Below are 14,060 nucleotides of genomic sequence, written 5' to 3' on the forward strand. Positions count from 1 at the left end.
ACGGGGTATGAAGGGTTCAAATAAACAGTTTAACCTGAATAAGGCCTTGAACTGCAGACGGGCGAGAAAAAGCAGAGCTTAACACGTATCTGACGGTTGAATTGATTTTGTATTAAGAATTAAGGTGCGCTTATATTTCTCTAATTCGTCCCATTCCCATGACCCTTTCTAAACATTTTATAACCTTATTTTGAATTGTTATTTATTACAGACAGTAATTAGAGGTAGAGAGGAGCTGATGTGTTTTTATTGTTAAATCTAACTGTGTTAATTCTCCTTCTTCCCCCTTCTCCTCCGCAGATAATACTTTAGAGCAGCGAGCTCCAAACCTACTTCACCCAGGCACTATGGACCACTCTGGGTTGCTGTGCTCAAACACACCCTCCTCTTCCTGGAACGGACCTAAGGGCTCCACCTTTTCTCCCGGGGCGTGGAACGAGCCTTACAACTACACCATGAACAAGGGCCCGGCGGTTCCTCCCAAACAGCACAGCATCATCGGTAATGCTGGGGGAGGGGCGCAGGACGGGGTGATGTTGGTGGGCTCGGGACAGTCGGTGAGCTCGCACTCCAGTTCCTTCACGTCCGTGACGGACCCTTCGGGGAGAGGAGGGAGTATGATGCCGGGGATTTCGCTGGCAGCGGCGATGATGGGGAAGCGGAGCGAGACGGAAGGGGCTGCAGCGGATGGAGGGAGGGGAGGAGGAGGAGGAGGAGTTGGGGAGCCGGGGAGAGGGAGGGAGAGGTCTGCGCGGTCCATAGCAGCACAGAACGCCTTCAAGTTCCGGGAGCGTTCTCTTTCCACGCCCACGGACTCTGGTTCCTTCTGCTTTACAGAAGGTGGTGTAGGTCAGCCGGACGGGAACATCATGTCTACAGGGAACGGCAGCGCTATGACGGACCACCAACAACATCACCACCACTTCCTGGGTTTGAGTGAGAACTACGCCCTCCTCTACCCCAGAGGGAGCTCCGAAGACAGCGCCAGCACCACCGATACAATCTCCGTCACAGCTTCGGACTACAGCGCCGACGGCCGCTTGCGCCTTCGCTCCCGCTCCATCTCGCTTAAGAAATCTAAGCGCAAGCCTCCGCCTCCCGTGAGGAGCGTCTCCCTGATGAAGAACCTGGGAGAGGCCGAGGGAAGAATCCACCACGAAGGCGCTCTTTACCGGGATGGGCGGCCGAAGAGCCTGCACATCCCCAGGGACCACTTCCCAGACTTCCAGCCTGATTTCCTCCTGCCCAGCTCGTCCAGCTCCTCCAAACCCAGTGTTAGTGAGAGGGAACTGGGCCATGGAGGCAGCGACGGACCTCCGAGCCTGGAGGTTCAGGCACCAGAGAGGGAGGGAGAGACAGAGCTGACCTTCCCCACTCACTGGCAGCTGGGGGAGTGGAAGAATGACCCCTACAGGTAGAAAATAAAACTACACTTTATGTTTGTGGCAGGGATTGATTGTTTTCTGTTTTTTTTTTTTTTTAGAAATACACTGATTTCTCTTCTCTTCTCCAGGTCTCTATCAGGATCCAGCACAGCAACGGGTACCACAGTGATTGAATGTATGAAAGTCAGAGGCAGCTCCGAGTCCCTCCTTGACTCTCCGTCCACCTCCAGAGCCACCTCGCCCTCGCAGCTCTCCATGGAAACTGACATCAAGGCATCCTCACCCTTCAAACCCCCAGGACTAATGTCCCCATCAAGTGGCTACTCGAGCCAGTCGGAGACTCCCACCCCGACTGTGCCACTCAGTCAAGTGGCAGGTCAGGGGACACTAGGGACAGGGTGTAAGATGCGCCCGAAGATCCCAGAGAGAAAATCATCGCTACCGTCACCCAAGGACCCCGCCGCGAGGTCTAGATTGTCCTTTGAGATGCCTGGGAACGCACATCTGGAGCTGTCATCAATCAAGCCAAAGCAAAAGGCCAGCAGACGACATTCTGACACCTCGACAGCGGCGAAACCAGGAAAAATCAGCCCCAGCTCTTCACAGGCATTACCTATGGTTACCCAGAACGAGCTGAAGACAGTTCGTCTTCGCTCCGTCTCTCGCGGTGACCTGGAGGACTGCCCCGATGGTGCGTCAGACACTATTGAAGAAGAACAGCATGGCCGCGACTTCGGCGAAGTCCCCAGCCCTCCGCCCACTCTACCAAAACCCAAACCACCTGTCGCCATCAAGCCCCCCTTGCCCAAGCGGCCCATTAACCTCCTCCTTAAGTCTCCTTCCCCATCCTCCACTTCCCCACTTGCCCTCGACTCACCTCCTGCCTCACCCGTGGACCGGCCTGTGCCCCTGGGCAACATCTACAAAGTCATGAAAAAACCCAAACCGAAAAAACCTCCACCGCAAACTTCAACAAGTCTGTCAGGTCTCCCAGATTCAAATTCCACCACCATCCCACAAACTGCCTACGATCATCCATTCCTCCCCCACTCCCAGTCTCTCTTTGATCTCCCGCCTCTCCCGGACCCCCAGCCTCTCCTGGAGGACCCAGCGTTAGAGCCTGAATTTGAGGCCGACCCAGAGATTCGGCTTGGGCCTGAGGACGGAGGCTCCCTCCCTTCTCCCTGCAGTTCCCAGGAGGCCCCGGAGCTCCAGGACAAGAGCAAGACACTCCCCTCAAGGATGACAATCTCCTGTCTGGCAGAGCTGTCAGACAAAAAGAAACCCAAGGTGAGGAAGAGCACTCTCAAGAAATGCTTGTGGTTAGAGTCATTTAATCAATAAACAGTGTCAAAGTACAATATATAGAGGTAGAGATTGTCACAGTCACTGATCTTCTCATTTTTAAGTAATTCTACTACTGTCCAAGATTTACTGCTGCACTGAAAACACTGTACTTCCTGTCTAGGTTCCACCCCCAGTCCCCAAGAAGCCAAATGTTCTGCTTCTTCCCACGTCGGTCCACTCCTCCACTAATGGCAGCACAGACCGACAGACGCCGCAGACCGACAGCCCCGTGGGCCTTCGGTCTCCCGTTGGAGCGTTCCCACCGGACGATATTCCGGGTGCACCAGATATGCCGGAGCAAGATGAGAACCACTTTGGGACAGACGAGGAGAGTTCAAAAGAGTCGTCACTTCAGTCATCTCTGCAGGATTCCTCTCTCACAGAGCTGGAAGGGAAGGTGGCCAGCGCTACGATTGGGGCAGGTGTGTCCACACGGGGGTCACATGGTATTAAACATGATTTGCAATGTTAAAGAAAGGCCTAAACCTTTTCTACGCTCTAGCGCCAACCTTACTTTACACATTTGAAATATAAAAACATATCGAATGAAACAAAAAGAACCAGCTGTAGTCAGCTTGAACAGATTCCAATGGGTGACCAAGTATGACTTATTGCAATTTTGAAATGATCGGAATATAAATTAGTTTTGACAAAAGTGGTCCTGGCTGAAATGCTGAAAAGTCATGCAATCCAAACGTCAATCGTCTCTTATTTATATATTTTAGTTGCAGCACGTAAATTGACTTTGCTAGCTACAGAGTAGTAGTAATAGTACGTACCCAATAATCATCATTTTCAAGGTGTGGTTGTGTATTTAGAAATCATGTATAACAAATGAAGTACTTTCTGACCTCGAGCAAAACTATATATGTAGTATTTTGCTAACACGTATTAGCTAATAAATACTGTTTGATCTTAGTCTTGCTTTGAAGGAAGCTGTGAAACTCCTAATCTTTTTCTTATCATTTCATATGTATGTGTTTAATGATAGCCTGTGAGAGCTGCAACATTTGATTAGGATCCTTCCCTGCTGCGTTTGATGCACAACTTCCTTCTTCTGCCAGAGGAGATTTCTCACGTTTTGAAGCAAATCAAACCCAATTGCTCTCAAATTGGACCAAAACAAAACACAGTGTTTCCTACTGTTTTGTAACAGTGAAGATGATATTTATCATTATTATCTCATTATTACCTGGTTGTAATTGAGTGGGATTACCTTCAATTGCAAGGCACGTATACTCATATTATAAATAATAATGGCTTTGGTAAAACGGCCACAAAGCCACTACTACTATTTATCGAAAATATGTTTTAATATGATTTCTCTGTCTCGTCCAGATGACTCCAATGAGAAGACGGTGCTGCACATCGCCGAGGAAACAGATGACGACTTGTTGGCCAGCACACCTACGACACACACCACCGAAGACCTGTTCACTATAATACACAGGTTTGAAAATGCACACACATACCCGACATCCAATGCACATTTCAGACATACTGTACTATATTATGATTACAGCAGACGCATTTCCTCTAAAGGCTGTTGGAATCTTGAATTCTCACAGCACAGTTGTTTTCATCCATCACCGAGCTTATTATAACCCAGAACATGTGACGAAAAAACGCATTGTCTTGTTGAAAAGGTGTGAGGCGGACAGAACATAAGGTTCCCTAGCAACGGCTACACGTACAACGGGTTACTGCACGACCAGCGGCTCTTTTTTTGTCCTTTCTTTTTTTCTTTTTTTTTCAGAATCTCTCTCAGACACACACGTATATAGACGCAAAGACACAAAGAATCACAAGGAAGCTAGTCTCTAAGCAACAAGTGTTTATCATTTTTACCTTGCATGATGCTGAAAATAGTTTGAAAGGCAGAGAAGAAAGGGTGAGGAGAAGAACCAGAGTCAATGTTTTCATCTCTTACAAGAAAGGAAGGAATCCCTTTTGTAGTCGCGCCTTTTAGATTCATTCTCTAAAAGAAGAGATGTCAGTCTTAGCGTGGGTCGTAAATTGGAAGTAATTAATCGAAACAGTTGCAAACAGGGGGAATTTAAACTTGCTTCTTTGTCTCCCATTATCTTATCTTACCTTCAGGTCGAAGCGAAAGGTTCTGGGTCGTAAGGAGCCATCCGACTCCTTCGGCAGCCGCCAGAGCTTGGTATCCCCGGTGAAGCACAGCACCAGTGGTAGCGACATCCGAAACCTGACCCTAGGCAGCAGTCAGAGGTCAAGCTCCCGCAACGAGAACTTCATGGCCCTGCTTCAGAAGAAAGGCAGCAAGTCTTCCAGCGGAGGGGCCAGAGTTTCCGCCATGGAGCTTCTCAAAAGCACAAACCCTCTGGCGCGACGGGTCACGGAGTTCTCAACCACCACATCGTCGACCGCTGAGGGGGGAGAGGCAACGTCCGGGAACGGCAAACCCAACGATCAATGAACGGAAGTATCGTTAACAGTATCATTAACCAGGTACCGTTTGCTGTCGACAAAGCTACCAACCAATTCTACAATGCGCCACCCACTGCAGATGGGGCCTTCTGACTAACGTGTCCAACCAGATCGCTCCAACTACTGATTGACCATTTGCACTGTCCAATCAAATTGGAGCACACTTTTGGACAAAATGGTCCCTCCCATGGTTGGAGCGCAATTGTTCCCTGTCCCTCTAGGAAAGCGAGAAAGCTGTGGAGAACAAAAGGTTGTTCTCACTATATTTTCAACGAAAGGTGGAGGCTTTGAGGTCATGCCTCAACACTGCACCATGTTTTCCTCATTGGGAATGTTTTCAGTAGGGGAGGCTGGATGTACTGATGGATGGGTGGAGCAGACGCCGGGGAATATGAAGTTGTACTGTGGATATCTTTACTCTTAGCTCCATCTGGATGACGACAACAAAAGACCCTGATGATGACAATGGTTAACGTGTCTGAATCTGTAATCAATTACACTGATCCGCTAGTAGGATGGCCCAGAAGATCAGTAATCAAATGAATCCAAGAAACACACGGAATAAGATACAGAAGACGTGAGACTTTCAAATGATTCGTCTACGAAGCAAAACCCTCCATGCCAGTAGCACTACAGCACCAACACCTGTAGACCTATGAAATGAAGGGTAAATCATTACCGGTGTGACGGGGCACCCGAGAGAGCAAATACTCCTAAAAACCTCGGACACCGCGGCTCTGTCTTCTCTCTATGGTAAATGCGGTGCAACGGCAGGCATCAGCACTGTCATTTCCGATAGACAGAACTCTCCGTTTTGAGCAGACGAAGTGGAGGGGGTTAACGAAGAGAAACCACACGGGGGGGGAGGCTTTTTGCCACCAAAGACGAGGGGAGGCATGAGCATGTCACAGTTTTCGTTGCTCGTTCTAGGAACACAAAACATTCCACGGAGGCAACCCGGCAAATGGACAACATTTCGGAACACAAGCACTTTTTTTTCCCGTTGTTGTTGGACGTCGTTTACACGGTGGTCGCTGCGTTTTGTTCTTGAGGAACTCGTCAATCTTTTCTCTTTTTTTTTTTGCATATATTTTTTCCAACACATGCTAGGTGGCCATATTCTGTACATGTTCAGTTGGATTGTGCTGTATGTATCATGTACAAAGATAAATGTTGCGCATCTATCCACGACGATCATTTGCAGGCAAGACTAAAAATAGTGTACAGAGCAGCAAACAGCTTGGACTTCAAACTGCCCACGCCATGGAGGGAAAACACACACGGAAATACACACACACAAAGACTAAGGAGTAATGCCATGGAAGACAAGAAGCAGAGCAAACCTATCTACACAAGCGTGTGTGTGTGTGTCCATTTGAGTGTGTGCGCAGACGAAATCATGCCTGTGGAGTTTCTGTACGGAGAGTATGAAGCAGGCCTGGTTATTAAACAGGGTTTTTATTCATTTTGGTCTCTGGTGACGGGACCAAAGGACTGTTAAAATCTACAAACAGACCAGAGGGGACCTAGTGGTGCATATGTGTGTGTTTGCACTTGTTGTGTTTTGTGTGTCCATGTGTGTGTACAGAGGGGAAGTGCCAAGAACAAATTAGGAAGAAGCGAGAGAGAGAAAGTGCATGCATGTGTCCTTCATGTGTTTTGCATTTTGTTGTGCGCATCCTCACTATATGTGTGTGTGTGTGTGTGTGCATGTGTGTGTGTTTGTGTGTTCGCATCATCACCCCGTACGCCCACCCCTCACCTGTCTTGGGATAGGATCACAATGACCTAAGCTAGCCCCTCCCCGCTTCATCCTCGCATTATGGAACCACAAAGGTTCGGGAACCCAACAGGTAATCGGGAACCGGGAGGATTCCAGATTCAAGAGGATTTGGGAACCAGTGGACGGCGGACGGCGGAAGCAAAAGCACGCCAGAAAACCCAAAGGATTCGGGAATGATTGGCAGAGTTTGGGGAAATCTGGAACGAGGGAGTCTTGAGACGTCAAGCCTCTCGGAGCTTCTGGCGAGAAAAGTTTGGGAGACCTGTTGGAAATTCCCTCCCTGCGTCCGTCCGTCCGTCCGCAGTGTTGAGTGACATTACAGGGTCGAATAGTTTTTGTTTGTTTTGCACCTCCTCCGTGCACATCTCATTGTCATCTCAGAGGGGATGGGAGGTGGCTGTCTGCGCTGCCCTTCCTCCTCCTCCTCCTCCTCCTCCTTTGATCACTGCTGGAGCACACACTCCATCTGCCGTCTCTCCATTTAGCATCATCGCTCTCTTACCTCCTCTACTGGCACATAGCACACACTCTCTTGCTCTTTCTTCGCCTATATACACGCAAACCTCTCTCTGTTTTTGCACGTAGCACCACCTCTTTATCCCCTCAACGCTCCCTTCCTCTTTTAACCTTCTCTCCATCCTCTCCTTGACCCGCTCCCATTTTCCCGTTAACCTTCCCTCGTCTCTCCCGTCTCTTTGCTCTCTCCTCCTCTTCCTCTTCACCTCCTCTCTGCATTCAGTCTATGCATCTGAGCTCGGCAGACGACGCGACACCGGATGAATGTCAATGAATGACTGTTAAGAAAATAGACGCTGTGCTTAGCTTGAGAGTGCATAAACATCTTTCTATCAGCGCTTATCTTCTGCCTTCTCTCTTTCTTGCTCATTGAGTTTTTATACTTTTTTCTTTACCTTCCTTTACAGTATCCATGTAAGATGGGATGAACATGGATGAATGAATGCATGAATGAATGAGTGGATAGGATCTGTGCACAAACACAGAAACAGACAGGGGTTTGAATGTGTTTTTGCATAAAGGACCTTGACTTTTGGACTGTGAACGAAACACCCTGTGGATTTTATTTTTGATCCTGGACCGACCCTCGGTCCTGGATCACAGTGTGGACGGTCCGATCATTCTGGATTAAAGACTGGTTCAGCTCTAACACCTGACTTACCCCCCCCCCCGACCCCCTGCATGAACTGGACCATGTAGAAGGGAGGAGGGAACCTTTCATCTCCTGAATCCAAGGCGGCAAACTATCCCTCGGTGCTATTGAGTCAGAGCTCCCCCTAGTGGACGGAAATACACACAACAACAGTAGAGTAAAAAAAAAACAAAAACAAAACAAAAAACAAAAAAACTCCGTCACACACATCCTACAACAGTCCTTCAGGTATTCCATCATCCTGAAAAAAAAAAAAGATGAAAATTTTAAAAATGCATAAATTATCACCATTTATGATGACTAGTCAAGTGACGCTTGTTTTAAATATTTAGTGAATGAAAAAAGATAAACCTATAAAACTCTGTGTTTGTTTGCCTTGTATACTGAATTATGGGCGTGTTGCTGCAGCGCCTAGTGTGTTTTGTTTTTGTTTTGTTTTATTTGTTTTTATTTTATAATAATTATTTTTTTATTTCAGCTGCCTTTAGTAGTACACACACAAACACAACCTTTGCTAAATCGGGCCCAAATAACAAGTAAAAGTATAAAAGGGAGCATTTGTGTTTGATCTGAATAGTTGCCCAAATTAGCATTTTTATGCAGGTATGCAGAGTAGTGATATTTTTCCCTCAGAGAAATCGTATATCTGAGATCATATAGGTGGGAAAGGATGGGATGGGAAGAAGAGAGAAGAGATTTGTTGTTTCCACACAATAACGACAGGGAATAAAAATAGTGTGCTATCAGAGATGATGCTTCAGTTTTCAGAGTGTTCAGGATCAACAAACAATAGTGTAGCTTTTATTTCATCCTACGTAGACGGATGGCAGATATCTTCAACAGAGCACATTTGGTTTGACAGGTCTTTTAACGGGACGGTAATCAGAGGTGCAGATAAACAAAGAAACATATGGGTACACTGGTGAAAAGGTTTGCTATTCCTTTTTGTAGGGGTGCAAGTATTTCTTTTTTGCAGTTTTTACAAATGTTTCCTTAGACACCGAGTGGCCACGGAGGCAGAAATAATCACATCGGTTGGTTAGTCGTTAATGGGCGGAGCCAAAGAGCCGTACTGCCAACTTGGTGCCATATTTTTGCAACTTCTTAGTCGTCCTCAAAGGCAACTAGCAACAAATTTACAACAGGAGCAATATGTTATCAATCATTTCTTCCCATTTATAACGTGGGAAAAAAAATCTGGTTCCTTAGCCCCACCCATTTGAGGGTTAAACAGCCAGTGAGATTATTTCTGCAACCAGAGCAACTTTGCCTCCAAGAAATTTCTGCAGAACTATATTACCAATCTCTAAAATATGCTGACAATATATTATATTGAAAATGACGTTTCTATAAAGAGGAAAGAGAGCTGACAAGAGGAATATATTGAATATTTAATCCATTATCCCGTCGTCAGGAGGACAAGCAGGGAAGAGAGGAAGGAGGGGAAATGAGGTTGCGGAGCAGAGGTTTGATTCTGCTGAATTTGGGGATTACCACGCCGAAGTTTATATGTATTCCATCATCTTTTCCTTCACCTCCTCTCTCCCCTCTCCTCGGCTGCCGTGTGACTCAGAGGAGTAATCACGTTAAAAGCTTTTCCCTCTCTCTCTCTCACTCACTCTCTCGTTTTCTTCTCCGCTAAGTGATAAAAGGTATGGGAAAGCAAGAAAGACTTGAGCGCTGCAATCACTCGTTAATTAATTTGGTTTAATTTTACAGTCGGTCTCCGCAGATACGGAGCGGCCAAATAGCAACCTGTTGCTAAGGGACCCAAATAAAAGTTGGCCGTGTGGAAAAAGGTAAAAAAGTGAAGTTGGAGACTTGGCAGGGATGATTTTTCCCTTTAAAACCAACATAAAGATCACGGTTTATCTGAATGAGATAAACAAAGCCGAGTTTGTGTGAACAGCGTGTTTACGGTAATTTGTAACATATATTGAATAGAGCTACTACAGCGAGACCAGATGCCAGACCAGCGTAAGCAAATCAAACATCCCCTCAGGCTTAAATCTTCAAAACAACAAATTCAACCACAAGCCATCGCAGTATTTGCAAAAGATTTACAAATATAAACTACTACACAAGTTAAAGCTGTAGAGAAATCTACCACAATGGGCACAAAAGCTTTAAGCCAAATGCAATAGTCCAGCAGATAACTGAACCGAGAACTTCACTTTTAAAAAGTGAAGTTGTGAGGTTATAATTGTAATAAATTCACACCTTCACTGTGGAACAGTTATCTGCTGTTTCCGAGTACGAAATTTAAAAAATCTGAATCTGAAACATGTAAAACAAAAGTTCACGGTACGAAATAAGAGTTGACAAACCTGACAGGTCCTGACAAAACTGTCAGATTTCGGTGCCTCAAGCTTTTCGTCTTGGTTGCTGAAGTGTTTAATTAGCCTGACGATATGATGGTCTGAAAATGAAGGAAAACTTTTTAGTGTCTCAAATTTGGTTGGACTAGTCAGATTCAGGCCTCAGTCTTAGGTCCATGCAAGGTCCATACATAGCTTTGCTGTGATTCCAAGGATTATTGGATTATTTTTTGCTGTGGCTCGACACAACGCAGCAGTTTTCACCTCAAAGTAAAAACTCAAAAAGCAATATATCGTTCCAATTTCAGCGATTTAGTCACTTTAATCCACAGATGAATCACATATCACATATGTAACAATTGATGGCTTTGTTGTTGCATTTTAAAGAGATATGTCCCTTAAAATTTTTGAAAGAGCGCAATCTGTTTCCCAGTTTTGTAGTAACTCGGGGTTTGTTGCTAACTTTTCAATTGTGTGGTCCAGCTTTATGAGAGAGTGAAAGAGGGTGAAAAAGCGATAGAGAGAGAGAGAGAGAGAGAGAGATAGTGGCTGCAGATTTGGGCCAAAGAGCATCTTACTTCTTTTTAAGGAGTGCCAGAGGGGTGAGGTTTACTGTGTTTGTACATTTCAGGGGTACTATGGAGTCGGCAAGCAGCCCATCTCAAAAAACTGATGTCCTATGGTGGTAAGCTCCACCCTCCTGCCACTCCAAGCAAAGTAAAACAAACCCCCCCCCCCCCCGAGCCCTAATTTAAACCCCAGTGTTGGGGGCTGTGTACAGGCAGCGTATTAAGACACAGAGATGATTAATTAGAGAGACGCAGAGAAAGAGAGACAGACAGAGTTATTGGAATTATTCTATTTTTGTTATTCCTCATTGAAAAAGACATATTTAAAGGAATATTCCATGTATGTATTGAATAACCTCTGTTTCCCTGCCCCATCCAATGGTGTGATCTGTATCTGCGAGGTGGCGTCACACACACAAAAAACGCTTCCCTCCGCAGCTCTGCGATGCCAATGTGATGAAATTATTATATCATTATAAATAAATTATTTTTCTTGCTTAAAAAAAAAAAAAAAAAAGTGAATGTTTGCTTTTGCATCTTTTGTTTGTGCTGTCTCCCCTGAATATCTTCAAGGTTACTTTCTGAATCGCTATTAATTTTTATTAAAAAAAACAAACAAACATGAAGTTTAGTTAGTGCAGAGTATTACCCCTGTTGAAGCTTTACCTGTCTGAACCTTCAGCCACCTGGACCCGAGGCTCCATCTGGTCGTGCGGACGCCAAATCCATGGAAGTCCAAGAGAGGACAGGGGATTTCAGGGAATGGTGCATTCAAGCACCAAGCTATATACAATACTGTATGTGTATGTTTTTAGTGGGAAAAAACCCCTTTATAAACACTTTGCATCTTTGTGTTTATATGTAGAGTCCCTTTTTAATTTTAAGTAAGAGGGCTAGACTAAATCATGAGCACTGGAAGACTGTGACAGGGCTGTCCACATACTTTTGGCCATGCAGTGTGTAATTAAAGTGAATAGCTCAGAGTCATTGTCATGTTTTTCGGTCCCAAAAAGTGAAACTCTCCTTCAACACTCCTTGCATGTGCTGAAAATCAAAGATTGATTGTATATAAAGCAGTTTTTGGAGGACATGTGGGTGAAATGTTCCTTTAATCCGTGAATCCTGATCGACGCAACACATGGTTTTTATTTAGAAGTATCGGGTTCCCACCCTGAGGTGAGTCTGGAGTTGTATCTGTGTTTCCGTTGAGAACGTGCACGCTGTTAGCTGTTAGCTGGGGATGGATGTTTTCATAATTAGCTGCGCTCATCTCCGAAACACAACGAGGCAGTGTTCACTGCAAAAACAAACTCTCGTAATTATCTGCCCCAGTCTTCGCAGGGATGTCTCTCTCTTTGTGTGTGTGTGTTCCTGTGTTTCTGTCTTTGTGAGGACCATATCATAGTTTTTACACTTTGTCAGGACATTCGTTTTTGGAAGGACATTTTATCTGATCTTCACTTCCTTTAAAGAGAAGTTTTAAACTTCTGAGATGTGGTTTTAGGGGTGAGGGGTGGAATTAGGTTTTCGGTTGGGGTTAGAGGCTGGGGCTTACATTATGGCTCATGAATGGGGGGTGGGGGGGGTCCTCACGAGTATAGCAGTGTGTCTACAAGTACAAATGTTCGTGTGTGAGTGTGGGTTCAGGTGCTCTATCAAGGCTGCTTCATGTTCCAGCCCTGTAATGACATCCTCTCAGTTAATTGCATCCTTCCTCTTTTGACACACACACACACACACACACACACACACACACACACACACACACGGGGACACAAAGAACAAGTATTTATTGCTCTGTGTTGACTCACTGTCATCTTGTTGGGCTCTGGAGCCATCTACTGGATGAACGATGTCAGTGCCACCCTTTGTAGAAGTTGAGGAAATGAACACATTTGATAATATGTGAAATTTGATTTATTTTTTTGAAACTATAACTGATCGATTAGATGAAAACCTGCTCTGAGATGTTATTAATTGCACCTTTCATCAGGGAGGAGATCAAATATGAAAGTAGGACGCTAAAGCCTGAAGGCATGATTTAGTGTACAGATTTAGTATCTATAAAATGTTCAGATTATCATTAAATTAATGAAATTATGTAACGAGGGGCATCCGGTGACTGAATGGTTAAGGCTCCTACCACAACTACAACGTCCACAGTCTAATTCCTGCCCAGGAGACCCCTGTTGCATGTCATAACCTTCTCTCTTTGCCCTTGTTTCCTGTCTTTCTCTACACAGTCAACCATAAAGTAAAGGCTAAATGCTAAAGGAAAATCTTTAAAAGTAATGACTTGATTTTAAATAAAATTTATTTAAATATAATCAGATTCTGTATTTTAAGTGGTTTACCACCCTCTCTGGTCTGTACTGATGCGCCACACCTAACAGTGATGTCACAACGTACTGACCACTGACACGTCTACTTCACTGCAGTATGTGGAGAGGTGAAACCACAAAACCAGGTCAGCACAAACAAGCTTTGGTTGCTCTAGATGAAACTAACAGGAAGTCATAAGTTGACGTGGTGTTGATGCTAAATGTCCTTGAGACAAATATTAATAAAAAATGTTCTTTGCTGCTTGTGATTAAACTAGATTTTTCATTTCCTGATGAATTTTAAACACGAAGCATCAAATATAATTTATTAAACAATGAACAGAACCAGCACAATGTAATTAAATAGAAACCAATATGAGTTGATCCATAACATGACGATAACATGGATATTTTAATGTCTGTTAATGGGCCTTTAATACAGATAATGTGGGGTCAACAGACTTAAATCTGTTTATATATAGATATTAGTAAAGGTCATGAACTGTAAGCACTTTGAAAGTGGTGTGTGTGTGTGTGTGTGTGTGTGTGTGTGTGTGTGTGTGTGTGTAAGAGTGTGTTCAGCAGAGTGATTACTGTAACAGCTTCATAATAAAATGCTTGGGTTTAATTACATTTCTTTCTCCAGTGGCTCACACGTACACACAATCTTTTTACACACACACACACACACACACACACACACACAGGGGGGGGGGGG

The 14,060-nt window shown here is 44.9% G+C and overlaps 1 protein-coding gene across 1 annotated transcript in view; it reads left to right on the forward strand.

The window, feature by feature from the left end:
- Positions 1-10,979, forward strand: part of nhsl2 (NHS-like 2) — a 127,031-nt gene extending 116,052 nt beyond the window's left edge. Inside the window, exons 6-10 of the mRNA XM_087178347.1 lie at positions 301-1,414; positions 1,514-2,675; positions 2,854-3,154; positions 4,071-4,182; positions 4,833-10,979. Of these exons, the coding sequence (XP_087034473.1) occupies positions 301-1,414; positions 1,514-2,675; positions 2,854-3,154; positions 4,071-4,182; positions 4,833-5,172 (3,029 nt within the window). The 3' untranslated portion in view covers positions 5,173-10,979. The remainder of the gene's footprint in view (positions 1-300; positions 1,415-1,513; positions 2,676-2,853; positions 3,155-4,070; positions 4,183-4,832) is intronic.
- Positions 10,980-14,060: the final 3,081 nt, after the last annotated feature.

Source organism: Seriola lalandi, unplaced genomic scaffold (genome assembly GCF_002814215.2).
Source record: "Seriola lalandi dorsalis isolate HSWRI2012SDOR001 ecotype SW California unplaced genomic scaffold, Sedor1 jcf7180002054684, whole genome shotgun sequence".
In the NCBI taxonomy this organism is placed as follows: Eukaryota; Metazoa; Chordata; class Actinopteri; order Carangiformes; family Carangidae; genus Seriola; species Seriola lalandi.